The sequence below is a fragment of the Notechis scutatus genome, chromosome 3 (assembly GCF_049901735.1).
Source record: "Notechis scutatus isolate UNSWTSFEM ecotype Mainland chromosome 3, rNotScu1.2, whole genome shotgun sequence".
Taxonomy (NCBI): domain Eukaryota; kingdom Metazoa; phylum Chordata; class Lepidosauria; order Squamata; family Elapidae; genus Notechis; species Notechis scutatus.
In genome coordinates, this window is record NC_142011.1 from 127,194,076 (window position 1) to 127,219,913 (window position 25,838).

Below are 25,838 nucleotides of genomic sequence, written 5' to 3' on the forward strand. Positions count from 1 at the left end.
TTTTCCAGTCAAGTTCTTTCATGACCCCTAGACCTCACATTTTCAAAGAGGAAAATGAAATGGACAACCATGACTTGGATGACTGAGAATATCCATAGACAAGAAAAATAAACTTGTAATTTATGGGTTTGACCATTTAAAAGGTAGAATAAGGAAAGAAGGGAACCACAATATAATTTCAGAAAGAGAGGATAAAATGTAAATACTTTTATTACTGTTGGAAGTTTGGAAGCTACTTCTTTACATCTTTTTTCTTTTCTTTTTCTTACTTTTGTCCTTTCTTATTTACTGATTTCTTTTCTTTTTCTTCTCTAAATTTGTATTGTTTTATTCTGTAAAAAAATCCTCAATAAAAAATAAGAAAGATAGATATATAAAAGCATACATGGCAAGAGAAATTGGACTAGAGAAATATCTTCCAACAAGGACGCAAAGGAACAAAACTTTGGATAAAGCCTTTCTCCCATCTCAGAATAAAAGAAATACAAGAACAGAGATTAAAAATTGCAAAGCTGTCCAGCTGCGCTGTGGAAGTGTTTCAGAAGAACACCCAGGGCAAGACGACCTCTATTACAAAAAGATTTTTCCCTACAATCTGATTGAGTGACAGGAGAAAAAAATACAGCAATATACTCTCAATAATCCCTCCTAACAACCAAAAATCTCTATGCAATATTGGGTGGGAGGAAAATAGAAGCCTTAAGTAAGGAAAATATAGTTAAATTCAGACATCAATCTGGTGCCCTGCAAACGTATTACAATTCCCATCTCTAGCTCTGCTAGTTATGGTGGGCATCAAGTTTAGAAAGGTTGGCTTAGCTGCTTAGTATTTTTTCTTTAAAAAGGGAATCAAATGAAAGGTAAAATGACATAAAACAATGTTTTATTTTGAAAAGAATTATTTCTGTCACAAAGAAGTAGATAGTCCTCAAGTTACATCCACAATTGAGCCCAAACTTTCTGTTGTTAAGCGAGAGAGTTAAGCGAGTTTTGCCCCATTTAACAACCTTTCTTGCCATGGTTGTTAAGTGAATCATCACAGTTGCTGAATTAGTAACATGGTTGTTATGTGAATCTGGCTTCCCCACTGACTTTGCTTGTCAGAAGGTCACAAAAGGAGATCACAATAACTCCGGGATGTTGCAACTGTCATAAATATGAGTCAGTTGCCAAGGCGCCAAATTTTAATCATGTGACTATGGGGATGCTGCAATGGTTCTAAATGTGAAAAATGGTCATAAATAATTTTTTTCAGTCCCATTGTAACTTTGAACGCTCACTAAATGAACTGTGGTAAGTTAAGGACCACCTGTAGACTGTTAGTAACCAAACAACAGTGTCTTGCTGAAGTGAAAGCAGAAAGATACTAATAACAATCCATACTGCTTTTTGACATATCTCTTAGTAAACTCCAGTTATTTTCATAACCAAAAGGTAACTCCTAAATGTATCTGCATTTTAATGATGAAAGAAGCAATCCTTAGCCATCTGCAGCATGCCTGAAAGCAAACCATGGGTAACAAATTGAGCCAACTTCATGCAGTTATGTTTCCTTTTCAGAATGACTTCCTTTTCCCTCCCATTCTTAATATTAACCATTATTTCCAGTATGGGTGCATAGAAGAAAATGCAATTAATACAGGATAGGATTCCCCTTGTAAACAGTCCTGGATTAAAAGCATGATTTGAAGTAGATCAACAAATTGTGGCTGCTGAGTTCATGCTGACCAGTTTGACACCATGCAAATGCAATAAAAGGGTAATCAAAAAAAAAAAAAAAAATCAGGAGAAAGAATTAATAGAAAGTATCTGAACAGAGACAACTGCAGATATTTGTTTGATTGCAGAAACAAGTGGAAAGAAATGAAGAAGTTAGCACATGACTGGAGAAGACTACAGATCTTAAATATTTACCCAGGAATAAAAGCTACTGAACTCAATGTGATTTATTACTCAATAAGCATGCAGCAGCTTGTTTGTTCGAGTTAGCACAAAGCTCTGCTAACTTCTTCTGTTAAAAGCAAAAGGAAAAATAATTTAATATCCCCAAAGAATTCTTCTCTGCTATCTACTCTTGGTTTCATAGAATGAGTTGGGTTGAGCAGATCCATCCACAGAAGAACAGCCTATGCATCATTATGTAGAAGATCCACCAAACATAATTAGTTTCCCGAAGAAGCATCTATGCAGTTGACTAAACATATTTATTTATTACATTGATATGACCCCTCCATCATGAGGTTCAAGACAACTGAGTGAAATAATTTGCATAGATTAACAGATAGACTATATGATGAAAGAAGGAATATGCATCTGAAAATTAATGTACCAAAGACTAAGGTAATTGACAAGGAATTTAAACAATCCTAATATATGCTTCTCAATCAACTGTTATAGAACTCCCCAACAGAAGAATTTCAATTTCTAAAAATAAAGCAACAGCCTGGGTAATTTCAATTGCTCATTGCTTGAGTACCAGTTATTCAGCATGACCATGTTGGTTCATAAAGTATCCACAGGACTATTTTATACAATTAGAAGAAGATCAGCCTTCCCAAGATGACTGGTGAACAATGAGGATATATTTAATATATTTGCATGGGAAAAAGTACATCAAACTGTATAAAGCAACACAGAGAAAGCCTACAGTAATTTTGAAAGAATCTCCAAAAATGTGAGATTTCTACATCCATTTACTTACAAGTAAAAGCAAAAGAATTAAGCTATGCTGCCATCAGATGCATATTCAATGCATGTGCTAAAGATAACAATGTTGTCTTCCATGTCAATTAACATGACAATGGTGCATAATCAATAGGTTTGTTGCTTTTACTTTTAATATATTAATCCAAATTGTGCAGGAAGTTAAACACCAGTCATTTTGTAATTAAATCAACAATAAATAAATGAAGCTGTAGTCCAATAAATTAAATTGTAATCCAATCTCTTGCAATTAAAAAACTTATGCAGCAAATAAGGGCAAAAATTGAAAGGAGGAGAAACATACAAACAATAATAAAAGAAATATACAAAGCGGGGTGTTGGTGGTGGTGGTCTGAGTATCTTGGAAAACTTGGAAAACAGAGTATCTTGGACCAATGATCAGTCTCCTCTGTCCAACCTGCCAAGGCCATATTTTACACATTGGGATAGACAAATCCCCTATTTCACCAAAAGCTGAAGAAGCATCAGCTACCCTCACCTGGTTTGGACCACCTTCCGAATTAGTTTACTGCAGTGTGGCCATTATATGTGTTACAGCTACTCAGAGCAACTAGTGACCACTGACAGCCAGGTAGGTACGAAAGGTGACTGAGCAGCTCTAAAAAATTCAGACAGACCCCTCCACCAGAAGGGCTACTCCTCCCTGAAATGAGAGAGGGAGGAGGGAGGGGAGGAAAGACAGACTGTAACAAGTAGTAAACATTTAGTTGATCATAAAAAATTGTTACAATTCTTCCCCCCTTTTGGGGGGGGGGGGGAGCCAGGTGCTTATATATCAATTATGTAGGCATGATTCTGATGCTATAGCTCAGGGATGGCAAATTCACGTCGTCACGGTGTTGTCACGTGACATATCGGGACTTTCCTCCCCTTTGCTAAACAGGGTGCGGCCGTGGCCAGTGTGTGACACATCCGGCCTACGGGCCAGGAGTTTGACAACCCTCTATAGCTGGTCCCCTAAAGACTTCATCTGATCAGTTTATAGTAACGTATTTAAAAGCTTGGGAATCTACCATATGAACAATATCTGATAATGTTAATAGCCTGCTTGTATTAAAAATCTATATGCAGAGTTATAGATATATGAATATTATAATTCTTTGTCTTTGAGAAGTAAAGAAGGATGTTTATGCTCCTTGTGGAATTTAATATCGGACATCCTTTATTTTGTTTCCAGGGTAAGCGGGGGTGTTCCTTTTCATAGAAGTATGCATGAAAAAATACATGCTCTGAAAACATTGACCTAATAAAAAAACTAGCAGGCATCTTTTATTTTTAAGGAAGTAGAAAACAAATACTTTTGCAATTTAATTCCTTTGAGCTACCCAATCCAATGGCAAACAATTATTTTCTTCTTTGAAATTAATGGAGACTTAACAATTTTCCAATTCAAAATGTTTTGCTCTGATTTTTAAACAACATATAAATAGTTACTCCAAAGATATAAGGAAGCAAGAGACCAGTTTCCAATTTTGCATTGTTTGAAACTGTAATAGAATTGTTAATAAATATCTAACTGATTTTTTTCAGATATTAAAATTTGCAAATTGGCTGGCTTAAATCAGATAAACCAAAGACATCATTTCTTATTATGTACTCTAATCTTTAATTTTGTGCTTTAATTTTCCAAAATAAATGTTCAGTTCCTGAGAAAAATAACAAATCTCATAGAGAAATCAAATCAAAGTAACCCCAAAGGATTAAACAGGTAAATAGTCAAAGGCTAATATTCTTCTGCCTGGCTAACATTGAACTTTTAAAAAATAAACACTAAATTATATTAAATATTCCCAGCATACCATCATTTAATTTTTTTTAATTCAAAGGACAGTTTAAAAGGCCCAGTTCTAATTACAAAAGAAGTGGAGTTAGAAAAATTGGTCTTTTCCATATCCTACTTTACCATAAATAAAATTGTCACTCTATCTCAATCAATGTGTTAAGATTTTGCTAAACAAGCCCTGAAACTAGTGTGCCTGTGATTGAGAAAACAATGCAAGCCATAATTTACAAAACTCTATTCACAAAGAAAGGTTGTTCAAATTCTGCCCATCAATAGGTATTGTAGAAGGAAAACCTGCCAAAAAAATATATTCACTATACATTTCCTCAGAGGCACAAGTCATATGAAACACAAGTTCTCTCACTTTTTTCAGGGTTTTTTTTGCCATTTCTAGGTATCCATTTGAAAAAAAAAGCCATTAATGCAGCATGCCAGTAGCACATTACTGTAATTGTGTAACTGTAAAAGGGAAAAAAAATCACAACTGTTTCTACCCAACATCAAAGTAGATGGTAATGCAACCATGCAACCAACAGCTGCTAAGATTTTACACTCCCTTCCTGCAGCTGTCTAAAACACCATTTTCCCTACTGCCTTTATCTGAAGCAAAGGTTTGGCATCATTTTTAACTGTAATTAAGGCTGACCAATATTCAGGAGAAAGGCAAAGAGAAAATGAAAAAGTGAGTCATTGTATAGACTGTATTGTCTTCCGGTTTTTTCATAAAGTTAGAGTTGATTCAACTCAGTAGCACCAGAAAGTTTTGTGACAACTTTGGAGTTATTTCACTGCTTGATATCACCTGTATCTGGACTAAATGCTGATCCTGTCAAATATTAATGTTTCAATCCATTTTCATTTAGCTTAGCTTTGGTAATCACATTTTAATTCAGTATCAGATGAACTATTTTATCAATCTGTGCGATACCGTACAGCAACCTGTATTTTAATATTAAAACTCATACACAAACTTTGCTGCCAAGCTATACATGCATATTTTACTAGGTCACTTTCTACCTAGGATGAAATGCAAGGAGCATTTATTTGCATAAAGAAACAAGGGGTTCATTTCCTTGCCAGGTATTATGAAGTTAGTGAAACTCATATTCAGTTTCAGTGCCATACACAGAAAGAAATATTTTCTCAGTATCACTACTGAGGGTAAAGCACTAATCCACGCTAATGTAAATACCCCTCTATGTAGACCAGGGGTGTCCAAACTTTTTTCAAGGAGGGCCAGATTTGGTGAGGTGAAAATGTGTGGGGGTCGACCATTCAGCCTGACACAGCTGTGTGGTAAAGGGAAAAACGCCGGCCGGCGGGGATGAGTGACAGGCTGAGCTGGCAAGGAGAAGAGGTTGCAGGCCGCTTGAAATTTTAAAACAGGCTGCAATTGGCCCCGGGCCAGACTTTGGACGTGCCTGATGTAGACCATTGAGAATACAGGTAGTCATCAATTCACAATTAACATTTAACAACTGTCCACAATCATGGCAGCCTCAGAATGGATGTTTTATGAACTGTAAAGCATTTCTAGCCCTCATAACATGTTCTGCTACCCCATCACATGACTGTATTTCAGGCTCTTCGCAACTTGTTTGTATTTACAACCAGCTGCAAAATACCCTGTGATCATGTGATCACCTTTTGCAATTTTCTCTTTCCGGCTTCCCTAGAACTCAATTAGAAGAGGTATGTTAGAAATATGTTGCTTTGCTAAAGAGCTACATCTGACAGGAGCCAGTAGATGTGCCTTTTTTACTATGGCACCCAAAGCCAAGGTTTCTTTCTTCTTTCTTATCACAATGTATCAATGCTGCCAGTAAGTTTTCTGCTGAATTAGCAAGTTGTTGTAAGGAACTCCTTAAAGGAAGAATGGAATACATATATGCTAACAATATTCTGTTCCTAAGAACAGCATTATTTCAATGCACGAACCCAACAGAAGAATGTTTGTGACAATACACATTAGCATATTATTAGGAATATTACTAAGATTGTGATATTCCAATTTAAATATAAACTGATTCAAGAAGTTAGTTTCAGACAACTGACTCATACTTATTATTGCTACACACTTAAGTAGACAAGCTGCCAGTAAATATAGGCAGCAAAGATCAGCATATATTCACTTTGCCCTTAAGGTCGGTTTCCACATAAATATTTACTACCCACCATGTCATAGTTAAGACAAACCCCAAGGAAATGTTTCACAAGAGACTGATTTGTTCTTCTGCATGTTCATCCCTGAAGTGTTATCAAATATTATTTTAAAATTATGAATTAGGTAGACTGATGATATAGATAATCTTTCAGTTCTAGAGATGAATATATTGGTATTAAATGATATACAATAGTAAGTGCTATGAGCAGTCTTCAGCACTAAACTGCTTTATGGAACTCCATTTCACCAAAGTGAAACATGTTCTATGAAACATATAGTTAACACCAAACTATTTATGTGCAATTGTTTCCACTGAATCTAGCCTGAACAAACCTAATTTTAATCTCCCACATATATTTCTCATTTTCTAATTTCATTCATTTATATTTTTCCTAAAAAGTATACATTTTTCTGCAAATTATTATTTCAACTATACATTTAAAAGATTACGGTAGTACATGAAGAATTACCAAACAAAGCATTTAAGAGGAAAATCAAGTTACCATACATGCCTAAACATTTTTGCTCATTCAAATGTATCCCACAAGTCAGGATACAAGGGAAAATGGTGGGTGTAACTTCTGATTCAGGATGACGCTTAGTGCTCCAAGAACATAGTGTTCCCACAAAATATCACCTAATCCCAATCTGATTTTTAAAAAATCAAAAACTTGATAAAAGTGCCAAGAAGCTACAGAGAAACCAGAAGATCCACTTCATAGAGCCTCGGTGGTGCAGTGGTTAGAATGCAGTACTGCAAGCTACCTCTGCTGCAGCCAGCTGCCTACAATTTGGCAGATCGAATCTCACAGGCTCAAGGTTGACTCAGCCTTCCATCCTTCCAAGGTGGGTAAAATGAGGGGCAATATGCTGACTCTGTAAACCGCTTAGAGAGGGCTGTAAAGCACTATAAAGCGGTATATAAGTCTAAGTGCTATTGCTATGGCTCTAAAAGTCTAGCCCTTATGTGATGAGAATAGAAAACCTATTGTAATCCAGGTTGCTTTTTTATTTATATAAACATGACAACGAACTTTTTTTTATGGAAACAGGGAACAGGAGACACACCCATACCCACACACGCACACCTATATACTGTACACACACATACATACACCTCAAGGTCATAAGAAGTATGCAGATGTTAGATAAGAATGATTACTATTCACATATTATTCATTTTCGTATCAGCTTTTTAGAAAAATGACAGTAGTAAATTATTCTAATATCTGTATAACAGTGGCAAAACCATAGATTAAAAACCTCCAGGATATTTGTCTAACTCTTAAGTTGACTAAGTGAAAAATATGTGCCATTAACAAGCCTTGGCAAGTCTTAGCAAGAAACTGAGGAAGCTATGAGTTTATTTGCAAATTGCTATGACCCAAATCTTCCCAAAATATAGCTTTCAGGATCATTCAACTCCCCAGAAGTTAAGTTTCTGATGTTTTTTCATTGATAAAATACAACTTTACCGCCATAACAGGAAAACATGAAGAAAGAAATCCTACATATATTGTAGTGATTAAAATAAATGACAAAAAGGATTTTTAACAAAGAAAAAAGTATCTGTATAATTACTAACAACAATCATACACAGTTGGTTCTATTTTTGTTTACTGCATCTTTTTCACACTTTTAGAACACAAAGGCTTTTCAAAAATAAGGAAGAAACTCATAACAAGCTTCTTTTAAGTTATATAAAATTAATACCTTTGCCATGCCTAGCCAGGCAACTTTATGAACTGACAAACTCCATGTTTTAAGAATATAGTTGAACGCCACATTAAAATCTTTAACTATAATATTAATTCTCAAAATTCTATTGATATACATACCATATGTAGTTGATTCAAAACCAAAACAAGACTATAGCTGCACATGACTAAATCATACGAATTAAGGAACCTTCACATTTCTTACAATGTAATACTAAAACTCTAATGTCTGTCCTTTTAAAAATATACTTTGTGAGGTCTAATAAACATAAAATAATATCTTTTAATGAATTAATTTCATGTTTAAATCAGAAGAAATATATTTCATATTTTTAAACACCAGAAACATTAATTCCTCAGAACCAGATATTCTAATTCTTCATTCTATAAAGTATTGATCCCTTTTTAGCTCAAGCATAAAAAACCCCCTCAATACATCATTCTTCCTATTTGATGTTCAAAGCAATAAATAGCAATTACCTTTTTCAGTTCTTAGAAAGAAAATACTACAGCACATTTCTCTTGGTTAATTTTTTTTCTAGATATGTATAAACCAGGATCTATCAAAACAGATACTCATTGGAATAGTGATATTTTAAATGATGAAATAATTCGATTTTGCATTGAATTTCCAGTCCTAGGTGCCATTCTCTGTTCGTTTTGTTCTTTGACTGATAGTTTCCAAAATATATGATTTCCTAAAAAATACCCACATACATAATATATGTAGGTATTTTTAACGAACAAAAGGAACAAAAATCATATACTTTGGCAACTACCATGGTATAGGGCACACAATAGATAACCAGAGTTAAATTGTAATTCATACACTGCAATTGAAATAAATTTCAGTAAATCTAGGATTAACATCAGCAGTAGGTTTCTGTGTTGTTAACAGCACCAATACAGTGCTGAATAAATGCCACATTTACATTTTGAGGGTAATAACCAAGGAGGTAAACTTATGTTTAAATGATGAGCAAGAGAAGGTAGAGCAACAGTCTTTCATTAGTTATCCAAAATAATGGTACTCTTTCATTTTTGAATGCATGAATTGATAATCTACCATATCTACTCCAAGCCAACCCTCCAAAAATTACAACTTACACTTTAAATGGACCTATTTCGTATTTGAGTGCTCAGCTTGATTAGCTTGCTCCATAAATGACACACCCATTAGGCAAGAACATACTCATTCTCTATGATAACAAAACCATTACATGTATATCTACTGTACATGCAAGCACATTCATAGTAGATTGATGTAGCCTGTTTTTTAAGCTGGTTGGTCCAAGGAACTTGTTCTAAGCATACCTGGGAAATAAAATGATCAGTCAGGGAGAAAAAGAGCTTTTAATAAAGAATAAAAAGAAAGGAGAAGAATCACAAAGATTAGATTCAACACATGATCTCAGGAAGTATTTTCAGAGGTATTGGGATTGTCATTAGTAGTAAATATAGAAGAAATGTGTTACTACATTTTTAAATCTCTGACTCAGTAAGTTGTTATTTGTAATAGAAAAGTTACCTCATTCATGGTATCCTTGTAACATAAACATAAGCAACACTGAGAAATGTACAATGGGACCAGGAAGAAAGAAATGAACCAGTCCTCTTTCAAAAGAAGACAGATATTAACATCTTAAGACATACAGTAGTTATTCATTTAAAGAGGATCGCACTGCAAAGTTAAAAGAACTGGAATCTTTGTTTTTCAAAAACAAATCCTTGTTTATTTCATTATAAGTAAAAATGAACATTACTGGTCATAGTGAAAAAAACATTTTAACAATTGTTCACTACATTTATATTTTGCTTTTGTGTACTGGTAATCCCTATCCAATATTGTTTTTACTAGAATCCAAAAATTACCCAATCAGGGATTTGAGGCTGGATCATTTTTAGCCTCAATGTTCATTCCTTAAAATCAACAGTTAGCCTCCAATATCAATTGCCATATTTTCTAAATACTCAATTAGTGACAACAATTTCCAAAAACAAAGCAAGGCTATTTTGAAGTTCATTAAGAGACCACAATCAACATATTGTATACCATAGATGTTACAAGAGAGGAAGCTTAACTTTATGGTGTCCCACTTAACCATACAATACCACTTGTATTTTCAACATATATTTTGTCCTGTACAACAGTGATCCCCAACCTTTTTTACGCCGCGGCCCGGTACCGGCATTAGCTGGGCGCCGCCATCTTTTTTTGATGAAAACGTGCTTCTGGTGAGCTTTCTACCGGAAAAGCTCACCGGCGCAGCGCCGCCATCTTTTGATGCGTGGCGGTTTTCATCCGAAAAGCTGGCGGAGCCTTTTCATCAAAAGATGGCGGTAGGACTGTTCCAGCGGCCCGGTAGGACTTGTTCCACGGACCGGTGGTTGGGGACCCCTGCTGTACAATACCATAGCTTCTGCTATTACTGATAAATATTCTGTTTATATCCTGAGATGGAGAGCTGCAATGATCAGAGTCTTTTTGGTTGTGATTTGTTCTCTGTATGTTGGCTTTCAAAAACCATATGCACTGATTTTTTACCTTGTTTTGTTTGAGATACTCACTAAAAACATTTTCTACTTTTACAATTTGTGGCTAACTAATGGGAGCTGTAGTTCAAGATGATGCCCATATGTCAAATTCCTTGTATAGATCCTGTCTTGAATCTTCAACAATGGCAACACATCTTCCCATCTTATTTGAAGGTAGCAGGTTATCAGCCCGTTGAGCTAAGCCAGGTCAGGAAATTCTCAAGAAATAGCAGACCTCTCCTTTATAGACTACAATATACAGTATAACAAAATCTAAGAAAATCAAGGTGGAGCAACTTCATGCTTCTTTCTCAGACTTCTTTGTCTTCCCAGACTGAGCTCATAGTTTACTAATGGTCTCTATATACTTTCTCCAAGATCTTGTCTGTATTCTTCTGCATAGACTAGAAGGGAGTTGGTTAGGACAAACAGATCTACACCTTTACTGCTGAAGAAGCACCATGGCATCAAGTAGCCTTGGTTTCTAATGGACTTGGGAATATGCTTTTCTTTCGATTATATCTAGTGCCCTGGCAGCACAGTGGTAAGAATGCAGTACTGCAGGGAAATTTTGCCTGCAGCCTGGAGTTCAATCCTGACCAGCTCAAGGGTGACTCAGCCTCCCATTCTTCCGAAGTTGGTAAAATAAGGACCCAGACTGTTGGGGGCAATATGCTGACTCTGTAAACCAGAGGGTGCTGTAAAGCACTATGGAGCTGTCTATAAGTCTAAGTGCTGTTGCTATTGCTATATCTTCATTTCATTTTGTTCCTCATTTTGGTGTGCTTTTTACAAGTTTTGTTGAATTCATTTTGATAGTTAATTTCAACATATTATTTTATAATGTACCAATAAAAGAGAATATTTGTGGCTCAGGGTTGAAATGAGAAATCCTTAGTGTTCTCTGAGCTTGGTTGTTTTCTTCAGATGTTTCATTACCCAAAATAGGTAACATCATCAGTACTAGCACTGATGATGTTACCCAGTTTGGGTAATGAAATGTCTGTAAGAAAACAATCAAGCTCAGAAAGTACCAAGGACCCTCCCCCCTTGTTTTGGAAAGTATTCTTCAAATAGTTTGCCATTAGCAAAGGAAACTTTTAGACTGTTAAGGCTGAAGATTCCAATTCTACCTAAGTAAAAGCGCAAAAGATACTACTTTAAATTCATTTCCTTTCATCTTTAATCGGTTACAATCGAAGAGTTGCAGTACATTTCCATCAAACTGTTTTTTCGATGATGTTTATATTCAGGGTTTTTTTTTCCTTATTCATAACCCGTCCAATGTTAACATTTTGTTGCTGTGCCTTTTTTTTTTCTAAGATAGCTATTATTTTTTCAGAATGGTAGAAATATTTATGGTAAATTACATATAGCTGTGATTCCATGTTAATTGAAACGTCAACACATGGCAAAATACTGGATCCCATCATAGGAAAAATAAGGACTCCCATGATTCATGTTATTGTTTTAATAGCAGCTGGCTAATAGCATGCATCTGAAAAAAAACCTATTGTTTTCCCTGCCATTTCAAATAACATATTAAAATAAAAAAAAACTTTAAGAAAAACTACAGCTGCAATAGTTATAATATCCAGCTTATACAAAAAATAACCTGACTTGTTTATTTCGACCACTTCTCATGGCATATTGTTATTCTATTATTTAAAAAAAAACAGTTCACTGGTATTATTTTCTGCTTAGTACACATTTAGGAGAAAAAACAGGAAATACCAGTTTTTGGAATAATATATACAAACTATAAGAGTGTTTTAGCTTGTTTTCCTTCTTTGTGAAAGCATATTAAAGTAGTTCTTAATCCTATATGTTCCTGCACATATGTGAAATTGGAAAGACGCACAAATAAACAGAAAAGAAACAGATATTATGCTTTCCATTGGAATGTAAGTGAAAATGGAATACTGACAAGTTCTCTCCATCTTCCAATATAATACAGGTAATCGTCAACTTATGAGCACAATTGAGCCCAAAATTTATGCTGATAAGTGAGAAATTTGTTAAGTGAATTTTGCCCCATTTTATGACTTTTCTTGCTATATTTAAGTGAATTGCTACAGTTGTTAAATTAATAATACGGTCCTTAAGTGAATCTGGCTTCCCTATTGACTTTGCTTGTCAGAAGGTTGCAAAAGGGGATATGATCCCGAGACTCTGCAACCGTCATAAATGTGAGTCAGTTGTCAAGCATACAAATGTAAATCATGTGACCATGGAGATACTGCAAAGGTCATGTGTGAAAAATGGTCATAAGTCACTTTTTCAATGTCATAACTTCGAACAGTCACTAAGTAAACTGTTGTAAGTCAAGGACTACCTGTATTGAGGAGTGCTTATCATATGACAGTGTGCCACTATGTGGTGAATTTCTCTGTTTCTATAAGCCAGATCTTTCCTGTAGAACAGAAATGGGAAAATTCATCATGTGAACATATGAGATCACACGAAGAATCTCCAAAATTTTATTTGGAGGGGGTAGGGGGAAAAATAGGGAAACTGTTGTTTACTCATACAGCCAGTTTTATACAAAGCAGCAAGATTAAACAATACTCTTGAATTGTATGATTATTGTAACCAGGAAGTAAAGAGGCTGCATACTTCAAACATTTGAGGGGGGGGGGGTGTTTCCGTCCATTAAGATTAAGGTCCTTCAAACTTGACAAATTTAAGACTTGTGGGCTTCAACTCCCAGAATTCCTGAGCTAACATGACTGGAGGAGGAAGTCTGGGAGTTGAAGTCCACAAGTCTTACAGCTGTCAAGTTTGAAGACTCCTGATTAAGATGAACCACAGCACATATAAAGGAGACTGTCTTGTGAGTGGTCTTTTTACTCCCACCATTTTTCCCATGAAAAAAGATTCAACCATTTCATCTACAGTTTTTAAATAAGCATTTTAAGAAAAGCTTTAGTTATATGAATCAGGTTAATATACATGGGAAATAATTCCTTCCTGAGACAACGTGTTGCATAAACTTAAGTCCCATAGCTTGACATCTGTATATCCACATAACTCAAAATAAAAATATGCAAATTTAGTTACCCATCTCCCAAAACAAAATACACCTCAAAAAACCTTTTAAAGACTACACAGGCCTGGAACTCATCACAAAACCACAATTGAGCATGACAAGCTAAACATATTCGGGTACCTTGTCCTGACTTGAACTCTGCAATCTTTCAACACTGGTTCCACCACCCCAAAAAATATTGCAATATTATTCTAAATAGAAGAAAGCCATACAGCTTGAACTTAAATTACTACTTTTGTCATTAATAAAACATTCAACAAGTACTTTATTTAGACAAGTGTGTTATAGAGATTAAACTACTCAATTAGTAAAGGTATAGATTCAAGTCTTTTCTTAGCTATGGAGCTAACTGGATGGCTTTGGCAGTCACTATATCACAACTTCCTATTCGCCTACCTAATAAGTAATGAAGAAAAGTGGAACAAGGAGTCACAAATGTTGTTTTTATGACATTTTGTTTATTCAATGTTATCTATTTTGATAGTATCACTTTCACCAGTATTTTTTTTAGTAAATAGCTAAATGATCCAATAGTCTAAATAAAAACAATTTAAAACAGAAGTTCATAGTGCAATTGGACTAGCTCTCTAGTTTAGAAGAACAATGATGATTCTTAGCTGTAAACATACTTAACTCAGCCTTCTCCACTCTAGCAGGAGATACTTGATTATCCAATTTGGGTGCAAGGAATTGCATCTAAACTGCATATTTTGAGTTGAAGAGGCATGCAAGGTACTTGGAAAAAATGTAGCACCTAACCTGCTAAAATACAATGTCATCAGTACAGTAAAATAGAGCATTAGATTTCTCAATTATATATGTCATTTCAGGAGATAAATTATTAAGCAGATGAACTCACACCATAACTACTTCCAAAATTTGTATCAACAGGTACCTGCCAAATGGCCCAGGAAAACAGAAAATATGCAAAAGAGTTGGGAATAGTCTAAAAATTTGCTATATAAAGGCCTTTCCTAATCTGATTATAGCCAAGCCCTATTCTTTTTTTTAATCAAAATCCTAATATTGCCCTCATAACAATTCAAAAATTCAATCTTGCTGTTTTGACTATCAGAATTAAGTGAACATGCCCTTCCATCCTGCAGATGTGGGTTGATAGTAGGTTGCGTATATAAATTGAAGTTTTTCTTCCAGCCTAGTCAGATCAACCACATTACACATCAAAAGTATTCACAAATTCATAAGGATGATTGAGGAACAGTTAGTGACTCATTTTAAATTTTGAATTTGTAGCTGTGTCAATATCATTCTTCCAAGACATAAATAGGATTTGACATCTAATATGAGCCAGACAAGACTTGCCCATTGTGATTATATTTATATGTGAACATGGCTCTATTAGTTCAAAACTATGAGTGCAAAAATCCAATTCAATTCAGTCATGGTTACAGCAATAGATTTAAACAGATACAATGGAAGAAAAGATCTCCTGAGGAAACCCTGCTGAAATAAGTGTGAAGTAGGAGAGCAGGAAAACTTCCTTGTATTTTTATAGCAAATAGCAATTATATGTTCGTTTTCTGAATCCTGCTACTTTGCTTTTCTGAATTCCAATGCCATACTGCTGTATGTTTATGCTCAGTAATAGAAGTTTGGAATGAGATTAAAAGCAAGTTATAAAGAGAAACAGGACAAAAGAACTGTTTAAAGTAGTACCAGTATGTTAGAAGACCTAAAAGATCTTAAACGAAATCATCGAAGTTGCACTCTTGACATGAACATTTCTTTAAAAAAAAAACCTGCGCTATTCCAACATATGACTCACTTAGTCTCAGGTGAGTAATTTTCATTAGTAAGCAATGCAAAATAGTTTCAATGAGCACTTAGTCATGTGTAATACTCTCAAACATGAGATTAACAGAACCATATATATTTGAGAATTTCACAAGTTTTTCTTTCCTTTTGTGCTAGTCCTGAAAAAAAGCTACCAAAGATGGGTTGCCTACCGTTATGTTACTCAAAAAGTTACAGAGAATCTTTCATGGTAGGAACCCAAGAAACCCACATTTCATAAAATTCTGCCAAGTCACTTTTGCCATGAGAAATACTGTTCCCAGTGCTAACCATCAAATAAGGAACAAAGACCAAGTTATGTGCCTTCTAGTCCCCTATTACAGGGGAAAAGCTGAGAATGATGATTAAATTTCTTTCCTGGCTCCCCTGTATGATATGTACTATATATGATTCTCTCAACCTCTGTCTTCCTTTGCAGTTAGGCAATAAAAATATTGGTGAGTATTAAGGATTGCTTATACTGTAACGATTCTTAAAATACCATGCTGACCGAGAATTCTGTTAAGTGCAAGGCCAATATCTCTTAATGATGCCAGATTGAGGAGTTAACTTTTTTTAAAATTAACAACATTCCATTCAACATGTTATAATCTGTTTTCCTGCTCACCCAATGCAGCTTTTAGCATTATGTCTTTGAAACCGATGATGCGAAAAAGGCTCAGATTAAATCCTTAAGAAGACCCCTTACTCTTATTTCACTAATTACCCATTCTGAGATTCGAAGCAGCTGGTTTTTCTTACTAGAGCAGCAAAAAACACTAAAAAGAATAAGGGTTTCCTTTTAGGAAGGAAAAGGTCAGGATGGCAACTAACTATACGAAATACACTTAGTAGCAGACTTGTAGATATATATCCATTTTTTAAAAGAATTTGATCCCTGCCCCATTTAAGCAACACAATCTTCTTCAATCAGGAGCCCTCCAATTATGTTGGATTAAAAATACAAATATAGACAAAATGAGCTGCCAATCCTAATTTATAATTTCTACTTTTTGAAACTCATTTTTGCTTAAATTGTATCTCAGAGTTCTGCCTTGCTGGATATGAATATGTTTTCATGTTTGAAAATTACTTGTCTTCTACTTTCCTAAATTTAAAGGTATATACAAAATAGGTGCCTTTTTAAAAAAATATCAGAGGGCGCCACTGCAAGGGTTCCGAAAATTTGCATTTTCTGAATTTTCAAGTATATTAAGAAAGTATAATTTTCATGTGCTTTTATTGTGGAGAGTAAAAACTTTTTAAAAATATATGTGAAAAAAAGACAAAGGGACAAGAGAAATTACTAAATAATAAAGGCAGAAAAATGCTTGAAAATGTAAAAATATGTTTGGTTATGATTTTTTTACAAGGAAGAGGGAAAGAAGACAACACAAGGGAGGAAAGCCCCAGGCAAATATGATGTGTGTTGCTGTTTTGAGGTGTTTTTTTTTTTTGCAATGAGTAAGTTCTGAGTGAACTTTTTAATCTTTTGAAAGTCTGCTGAAATGTCTAATTCTTTCAGGTTGCTCTATATAAAATTGCTGCCTAAAGTCTTTATTGGAAACTTAGGAACACCTGAAAAACATGTTGTCTTCACAATTTGCTTCTTTCAAAAAATTACAGTAAATTAACATGTAGTTAATTTACAGATGATCTAAACTTGCCTTACAGGTACTAAATACTTTATCCTGCTCATACACGGGATATATTATCTTCCTGGCAGAAAATAAATGGATAAACTAAGAGAATCATTCAAGATTATACAGTAAATTGTAAAGGCCTATATGAGTTCCCAGATCTTCAAGAGTAAATCCAGTATCACATGAACATCATTCCCCTTTCTGTGAAACAGCCTAGTTATTCAAATAGAGTAGCTTGTTCAAATAATATTCAGCACTGGAAAATACAACAGTATTTGTTTAAAAAAGCATTTGTTCAGAATAACTGAACAAACAAGGAACATGTTAACCAAACATCCAAGCTACATATTCAGAATTATCTCATAATATAGCACTCAGAGGGCTAAATGAAGATTCTGAACATAGTCACACATTGCACCAAGCCATGGTTTGTTGAACAAATCACCACTGCCTGGAATTATATAATATGCTTAACCATAAACTATGAGTTATAAACCACAATGTTGGATTCACTGAAAACATTAAACCAATACTCGATTTAGTCTTGTCATAATGAGCCAAGGTGTTTGTATAAATGAAAACCTTCACACACACAAGTTATGAATTAGAAGAGTAGATCTAGTTTAAGGATATGTTAATATTTTTAGATTTTTATTAATATATTTACAGCATAGTGCTTTATATGATTAATTGGAAGTCTGCCCCACTGTTATTGAGATTTCCAGATAAATGACTACAGGATTGAAGCATTAAAACATAGGATTTTTACAATTTATATCAAATACTCTTACCTTAGAAAGATATTATATAATATATCAAATAAACTCATCGTTCATGAAATTTAAACTTTTTGTAGTGATTGATTTATAATTGTTTATTCTTGTGCCTTTGGTTATTGTGTCTTGATCTTTGGCGACTCTTTTGATTCCAGGGACTATCTAGTCTTTGCAGTTTTCTTGGTAACATTTTAAAAAATTGTCTACTTATTGCCTTCTTCCTGGGGCTGAGAGTGAGTGACTAGCCCAAGTTCACCCAGCTGGCTTCATGCCTATGACAGGACAATTCAGAGTCCCCCAATTTCTAACTTGGTGCCCTAGCCACTATATAGCACACTAGCTCTCTGTTTTGTTTATAGTATCTTGCAATTAAAAAAAAATCAGAATAATTTAAAATTGATCATAAAACACAACAAATCATTTTGAATTCTGAATTGAATTCTACGTACTTGGAGCTATAAGGAAAAGTACTACATACTTAAACACTTGCTTTATCATCTATACTAGGACAAATCACAGCCCACAGATCAAATAAGGCCTGTTGCCTATTTTTATACAGATTGCAAACAGATGGGCAGATGGCAGATTACCAGGCCCAAGCCTCAGCCCAACTTTCAAAGTTGGAGGATTGCTGAGATTAGGTGCCCTGGAGATTAGGTACCCTATCAGTGACCTCCTTACTGTTAGGTTGGCACCATCCAATGGCTGCTGGGCTGTTTAACCTCCTGGCCCAGCTTCAGCTGTTCCCACAGAGGTACAAGATCTGGTCCTTTAGAGAAAAAGTTTCCAATCCCTGATTTACACATATTCTCTAATTTAGACCCTCAATAATTAATACTGAATTCTAGCATCAAGTGATACTTAAAATTATTTCCTCTAACTTAAAAACAGTACAGAGTAAAGTCATCCTCAAACCATGCTTAATTCCTAGTGAACAAAACATGAATAGTATGTTAATTCCAGATAAACAAGGATATTAAAAGAATGTCTTTTCTGGTAATATTTATCTGTTACAAATATGCATATCAAAATGCATTTCACTGTATATTTGGAAACATCCTTCATCTTAAACCATAAATAATGAAACAAGTTAAAACAACTGGAAACTGAATTGATAATATATCACAAGGTAATTACTATTGTCTTAATCAGCTACAGAAGTGTTGCTGAATTACAGCAACATCTGCAAGGTCAGGCAGAGAAAAATTAAAATCTAAGAAGCTAATTCAGATCTGTCTGTCGTTTCCTTAGAGAAGTGCTTACCATATTCTACTTGCCAAATATTGATTACTCCTACAACATAACATGAAGAGCAGTTTCAAATAAACAAGTAGGAAATTAACACATCAATCTGCTAGTGACTTTATACAAATTGAATAGTTACATTCATGTATTTTACATACTACAACAATATGAGGAAACTTTTTGAAATCATGCAAATTCAACTTTCACAAGATCCTCCCTAATCCTTAGAATTAAATTTGATTGTTACAAATCTTATCCAAAAGAATAGTTTGAAGTGAAAGAAAAGTTAACCAAGCTTAACTATTTTTACACAGTAGAATAAAGATTGAATCAGAACATAAACTAAGTTTTGGCCTAGTAATCTGCAAACCAATTCTAATGCCCAAAGACAACTCTTGCTCAGTCATGCACATATTTGAAATATATTTCAATTAAAAGCATGACTCTTCTAAAATCAATGAATCTTCTTAATCCTGCCATAAACACACACACTTTTCTTCTGCAAGAGAGATTTCACTTTGTCATGCCCAAATGTCTTGGCAAACTATACATGAACTAGTTGACATTCTGCACCTTTAAGCAATTTTAAATTGATCTGCAACCAAATACAAAAAGGAACCTTAAGATAGGTTTTAGATCAGACTCTTCCAGCATTGTTTGCTTATTTTTAAATTTTAATTTAAAAGAAAAAGGGAGGGGGTAAAACATCTGGTCAACATTATAAACTGGATACCAGAAGACAAAAGAGGAAATGGACCAAAATGAAATAAATCCTTCCTCTAGTCTTGGCTCACCCATCCCATCTGCTTCTTCCTTCTGCTGACATGGAAGGCTTTGAACCCCTGCAGTGGCCTGTATATTCCCCCTTCGCAGGAAGCCTGGTAAGGAAATGCCAGACTGCTCTCTGTGAGAAGCTAGGCGCTTAATATGCCTTGCTGGAAAAGTAAACTTTCCACAAATTTTCGACACAAGGATGATGTTACAAATCCAGGGCTTTTTCTCCTGGCACTTGAATGTGCTCAATGGGCCAAGGCTAAACCCCCGCCACCGCACCTCCAATTTTACGGACCTAAATGCAACAGGCCAAACAATAGGAGTGAACGAGGCATTGCAAAGCAAGGCGATTCTCCATAAAAGCAGCTCACCTCTGTCCCGCACATCCCGAATAAAAAGAGAGATGAGAGCATGTGCCCCACATATACGCTGCCATTCACGCCCCACCGAAAACTACTTCCCCACTGGTTTTAATGGTATATGTGAAGTCTATCCTCGACAGTACCTCCACCAATTTACCTACAGAAAAGGTTAACCATTTGACGATTCATCTATGGTCCTATTTGGACCACATTAAATAACGTTTAAGATCTCTCCCCTCCCCCCGGACTTCAGATCAGATTTAATTCCAAGCGATTCCGGCTTGCAACTTTCACTGACACCCCTCCCCCCCTCCAAAAAAAAAAAAGTTAAGTCTATAATTCACTGTTTTCCGCATCGCGTCTCCGGGTCTTAAGAGAATAAACTTTTTATCAAGCCACCTTTGACAGGATCGCTGGGAGGGAGCGAAAAGCGGCTTTACTATATTTCTTCCCCTCTTGAAATCCCCCAAAGGACAATTTGGGATGCAATCCTATAGCTCGACCCCCTCCAGGGAGTTAAGCGGGGGGGGGTATTACACCCATGCAAACCTGCGTGCACGGCAGACTTCCCACGGCGCCCGATTCCCTGAGCCACATTTCAAGGAAGCTCAACACGCGTCGGAGGAGAGCCAACTGAACATCGCCCAGGTCCCCTTCACAAACCCTACTCACCTCTGTGAAGAAGTTACTCATGGCTGCACCAACTCCAAAAGAGTCGAGTCAAGGGAAAGGCGGCTTCAAGCATGGGTGGCAAAAGGACGATGCTGGCTTCTGGAGTGGCGAAGGGGGCTGGAGGTCCTCACGCCCTTTCTTCTCCTGCTGCCATCCCGCGGTCTCCCCCTTCTCCTTAGCTTTGCCCTCTTCTTCTCTCTCCCTCCGGCCAAGTGGCCCGCAGTATGTTCATTCAGACGCGAACGGAGGCTTTTGTTCCACGCGGTCGTTCGGCTCAACGCCGCAACGAGAAGCGGCCGCCGAAGGAAACCCGGTAGCACATGGCTGCCTTCCACCACCACCACCACCTCCCTCGCCCTTAACGGGTAAAAAGAACAAGCCTGCGCTGGATTTGTTCGAGACGGAGGAAGTGGGGTGGGGGGGAAAGTCCACGGCAGGAGCCTGACCGAGGACGTCCACAGCAGTTTCCTGAGCAAGAAGGCGCCGGCAGCTCGCTAACTCGCTGCGCGCAAAGTGGCTGCGGGGTGGGGGTGGGTGGGGGGGGTGAGATGGAGTTGGGAGGAGGGGAGGGGAACGACGTACACCTTACGGGCAGGACGCCGCTAGGTTTGCGTTATTGCTGGTGCGAAGGCGGGGGCTGTTCAAGGGCCCTCTCGGGTCACGGAGGAGTCTCTGCCGAGATTACGGATTCTCCGCCCCGAAAAGCCAGCCCCTCAGCCAATCCCAGGCGAGCGCCTCTTTGGAATTTTGACCCAGGAGGCGCGCGAGCGACTTTTTTCCTCCTTTGGTTCGTTCGTTCTTGTTTCGCGCTTTTCCCCCACCTTCCTTCCTCACTCCTCGATTGCAGCGCTTCGTGTGTTTCTACCGCTGCTATCTAGGGGTGTCTGTCTGTCTGTGTGTTTCTCTCTCTCTCTCTCTCTCTCTCTCTGTGTGTGTGTGTGTGAGAGAGAGAGAGAGAGAGAACCTGCTTGCTGCGACGACTGGGGACGCTCCTTCCCCTCCTAACCCTGTGTCTGGGCTCTATTAAGTTAGTTTCAGACCCAGTCTCTTTCTCATCCTTAAGTAACCAGCTCAATTTATTAGACTTTATCCCTCCCTCTGCAAATTCCTGGCTGTTCCAGTGTGGCTCCCAGGGTGGGATTTTTTGACATGCCCTTGCTATGCTATTAACAATAGCACTTAGACTTATATACTGCTTAATAGTGCTTTACCGCCTTCTCTAAGCGGTTTACAGAGTCAGCATATTGCCCTCCCAACAATATTGCATGTTATAGAGACTCTCCACACTCACAGTCTTACCATCCCCTGCCTGAGAGCTACAACTGCACCAATCTGCTTGCAGATGAAACAGGTCAAGGGGGACCTTTAGAGGCTCCTCCAACCCCCACATATATGTATCCAATACTTTATGTACATTCTGGTTTGTTGCAGCAACATGGCAGCCCAGCTTTTTCTGATACACGTATATACAGTAAATGTGTGCTTTTGCCTGGCAATAGTCCAAGACTAACCTTTGTGACTGTTACATTGCCCTGTACAATCATCCAGGCTGCAACTCAACCATGGCATTTATTTCTATTGACCACATGGTCACATTGCAGAAGCACATGGAAAGCAAGATTTCTGATATGTTTGGATAGTAACAGAACTCACAGACACGAATCCATAGGATTGGATGTGGAAAAGTAGAGTTTTTCACCTACTTCAACAAGTACATTATTATTACTATGCAAAAAAATTGTCCAAGGTATACATATCATAGCATGAGACAGATTGTATGCCTTCTCCTTAAAACAGCCTCTTAGGGATCATTCATATTTCCCAACCTGGAATTCTCCACAAACATCACAATTCAGCTTCAATAATTCCCCAAGCAGCAAAGTTTTGGTGTTTGGGATTTAAAAGAGTTGAAGTTCACATGTGAGACCATCATGGTTGAAAAGGCTGAGATAACACAGCATGAGGCTCTCCAAGTATTTCACAGGAGTTCCAACACTTATGTCTCCTTCATTCTTGTTCAATATGGCTGGTCAGAATGGAATTCAATAATACAATGCAGATTGCCTAACCTTGGAGTAACAATTAAACATTCTTTTTACTTCTTTAGTATGACCAAGCTGAGCCTGAGGAAAAGGTCAAGCCAAGTGCAACTTCAATCTGGAGTCCCTTCGCATCACAAAGATCTAAATCCAGCCCACTTAAATTTCATTAACCCTCATCTACCGCCAATTTGCCTTGACCATTTATAATTCAGATTCTTGTAGACAGCTAGCATGGAATAAACTTGTATTCATTTGAACAGCCTTGGTTCCTGATTTCTTGAGCCTGACAACCTCCCATTTTCATCCATGCTTTCCTGATTCTGTCAGGGTAGAAATGGTTAGCCAGTGTGGGATTGCATCCAACCCAACAGCATCAGGAATAAGAAACAGTGAAGAGCAGTTTTCTTTCCAACTGTTTGGCGCTTGCGAAATGTAGAAACAGAAGTAGTACTGCAAGCATTAGTATATTATTGCTTCAAAAATTTCAAATGCTAAGTAAAATGCTTATTTAGAATGTGTGATTTTAGCATAGGATGGACTGGCATCCCTTGTACTGGTTCCCAAAAATATCCAGAATGTAAACAGGATTGCTCAGCAAACACTTGATCAAATACCATCCCATCCTCCAAACTGTGTATTCACAGGAGTATAAACAATGCTGGAATTAATTGAATCAATGGAAATGGCTTCTAATCATATACACTAATTTTAACTGCAAACCAAGAAACCTCCAAGTTGTAATTAAGAGATAGTGATTATGCTGTCTAATGCAAAATGATGGTAAAATTCCAGTAAAGAATACTGATTCATTCTTGTCCCAGGTTTTGCAACTTGTTTAACCACAAAGTTGTCTGGTTTCTTTCCCTACTACTCTGGATTAGTTCATTAAATTAATCTAAATGACTCTAGTTTAATCAACTGGATATGTTATATGAATCCAAATTTTGGCTCTGTGTGTATGTGTGTGTGTGTATTATATAATACACACACACACACACACATAAAATTAGTCAGTGAATGTCATCACTTTGCTTTACGCTGCTAGGTGTGTTGGGGGGAAATGAATGTTCTGAAAAGCTGAATAATATATTAGAGGAAAAGTCTAGTAAGAACTATATGGCTCATTAATGGTGACAACAGAGTGACTTGCCTAAAGGCATCCAGCTGGCTTTCATATTTAAGGAAGTCCTAGAACTCATAGCTTTCTAAGCCAGCACCTTAACCATTGCACCAAACTTACCTCATTATCATTCATTATCTCATTTTCCTAAATATTTTCTGGGGGGGGAAAGCTAAAGAAAATAAAGAATACCAAAAAGGACAGTTCAAGAAGGATCCAGGTCTTATTTTTCAGCTCCAGGATAGCTTGGGCTAATGTATCTTTACCTGCCTACTCTGCTTGGACTCTTTTTTGTGTGTGCCTCCACCAAATGAAACCAGGAGAAGACCTTCTCAACAGTGTGAGCTGACTTTGGGAATGATTTCTGTGGGATACACAGATGCCCATCCCCACTGATGACTTTGCATTCTAGATCAAGCGTCAGCCGTTCAAGACAGGCAAGGTCAGCACAAAATTAGCTAAAATGTGTCCAAATTTATCCCCTATTTGTTGAAAATGCTCCCAGGAAAACGGATCGTATTATCATATATGGTGGACTTGTAGGAAAGCCCAGGAATTTTGGCATAAAATTCAATGTTAGTTAGAAGAAATTGGTGAGATTAAACTTGAGTATAAACCAGATTTTTTTTTGCTGAGAATAAATACAGAGAGATACAATAAGGAACTAATATATCTAATAATACACGTGATCATGGCAGCAAGATTAGTTTATGCTCAAAAGTGGGAAGTTAAGGAAATTCCCGATGAAACCGAGATAATTTAAAAGATATGGACATGTGCCATAAATTAATGTTGGAAATAAAAAATAAGGGTGAGACTGAATACTATAAAGTATGGGATAAATTTTACCAATGGTGGGGAAAAAGGAAGGACTTAAAATCAAAATAATGATATTAAGATAGTAGATTAGAAATATGGAAAATTGCTGTAATGTATAAATGTATATATTATGTAAATTTATATTATATGCTATCCACAATAGATATGTATGACAAATATGTCAGGACGATTACATTATGTTCATTGTTTTAATGTTTTTGTTCAATAAAAATTTATAATTTAAAAAAAAAAGACAGGCAAGGTCAGGAAACAGGTTCCACAAATTTGGATAGACCCGTATTTTATTGATTTAGTAATAGAAATTTGAAAGCCTCATTTATACCCCCCTTCCCTCTTTCTTATACCCAAGTGAATTAAAATGGAGACAGACTGAACTTTTTCCCTCATGTTTTCTTGGTTTCCCAGGCTTCAAGCATGTTTTTGCAACCATTGTCTCTGTTTAATTTCTCCAAGGTCATCTCCTTGGCTCTCCACATCAGATTATTTCTTATTTCCTGAGTACTTTTACTCTGCTGTGTTGTCAGTGTTCACACAACAAGTCTGATCCAGCCACTCACCTGGCATAAACAGATGAATTTAAAGGACACACAAGGAAAT

The 25,838-nt window shown here is 36.5% G+C and overlaps 1 protein-coding gene across 1 annotated transcript in view; it reads right to left on the reverse strand.

Moving 5' to 3' along the window:
- MYO10 (myosin X) overlaps positions 1 to 21,916 on the reverse strand; it is a 158,582-nt gene extending 136,666 nt beyond the window's left edge. The window contains exon 1 of the mRNA XM_026673439.2: positions 21,240 to 21,916. Coding sequence (XP_026529224.1) covers positions 21,240 to 21,260 — 21 coding nt within the window. The 5' untranslated portion in view covers positions 21,261 to 21,916. The remainder of the gene's footprint in view (positions 1 to 21,239) is intronic.
- Between the last annotated feature and the right edge of the window lie 3,922 nt (positions 21,917 to 25,838).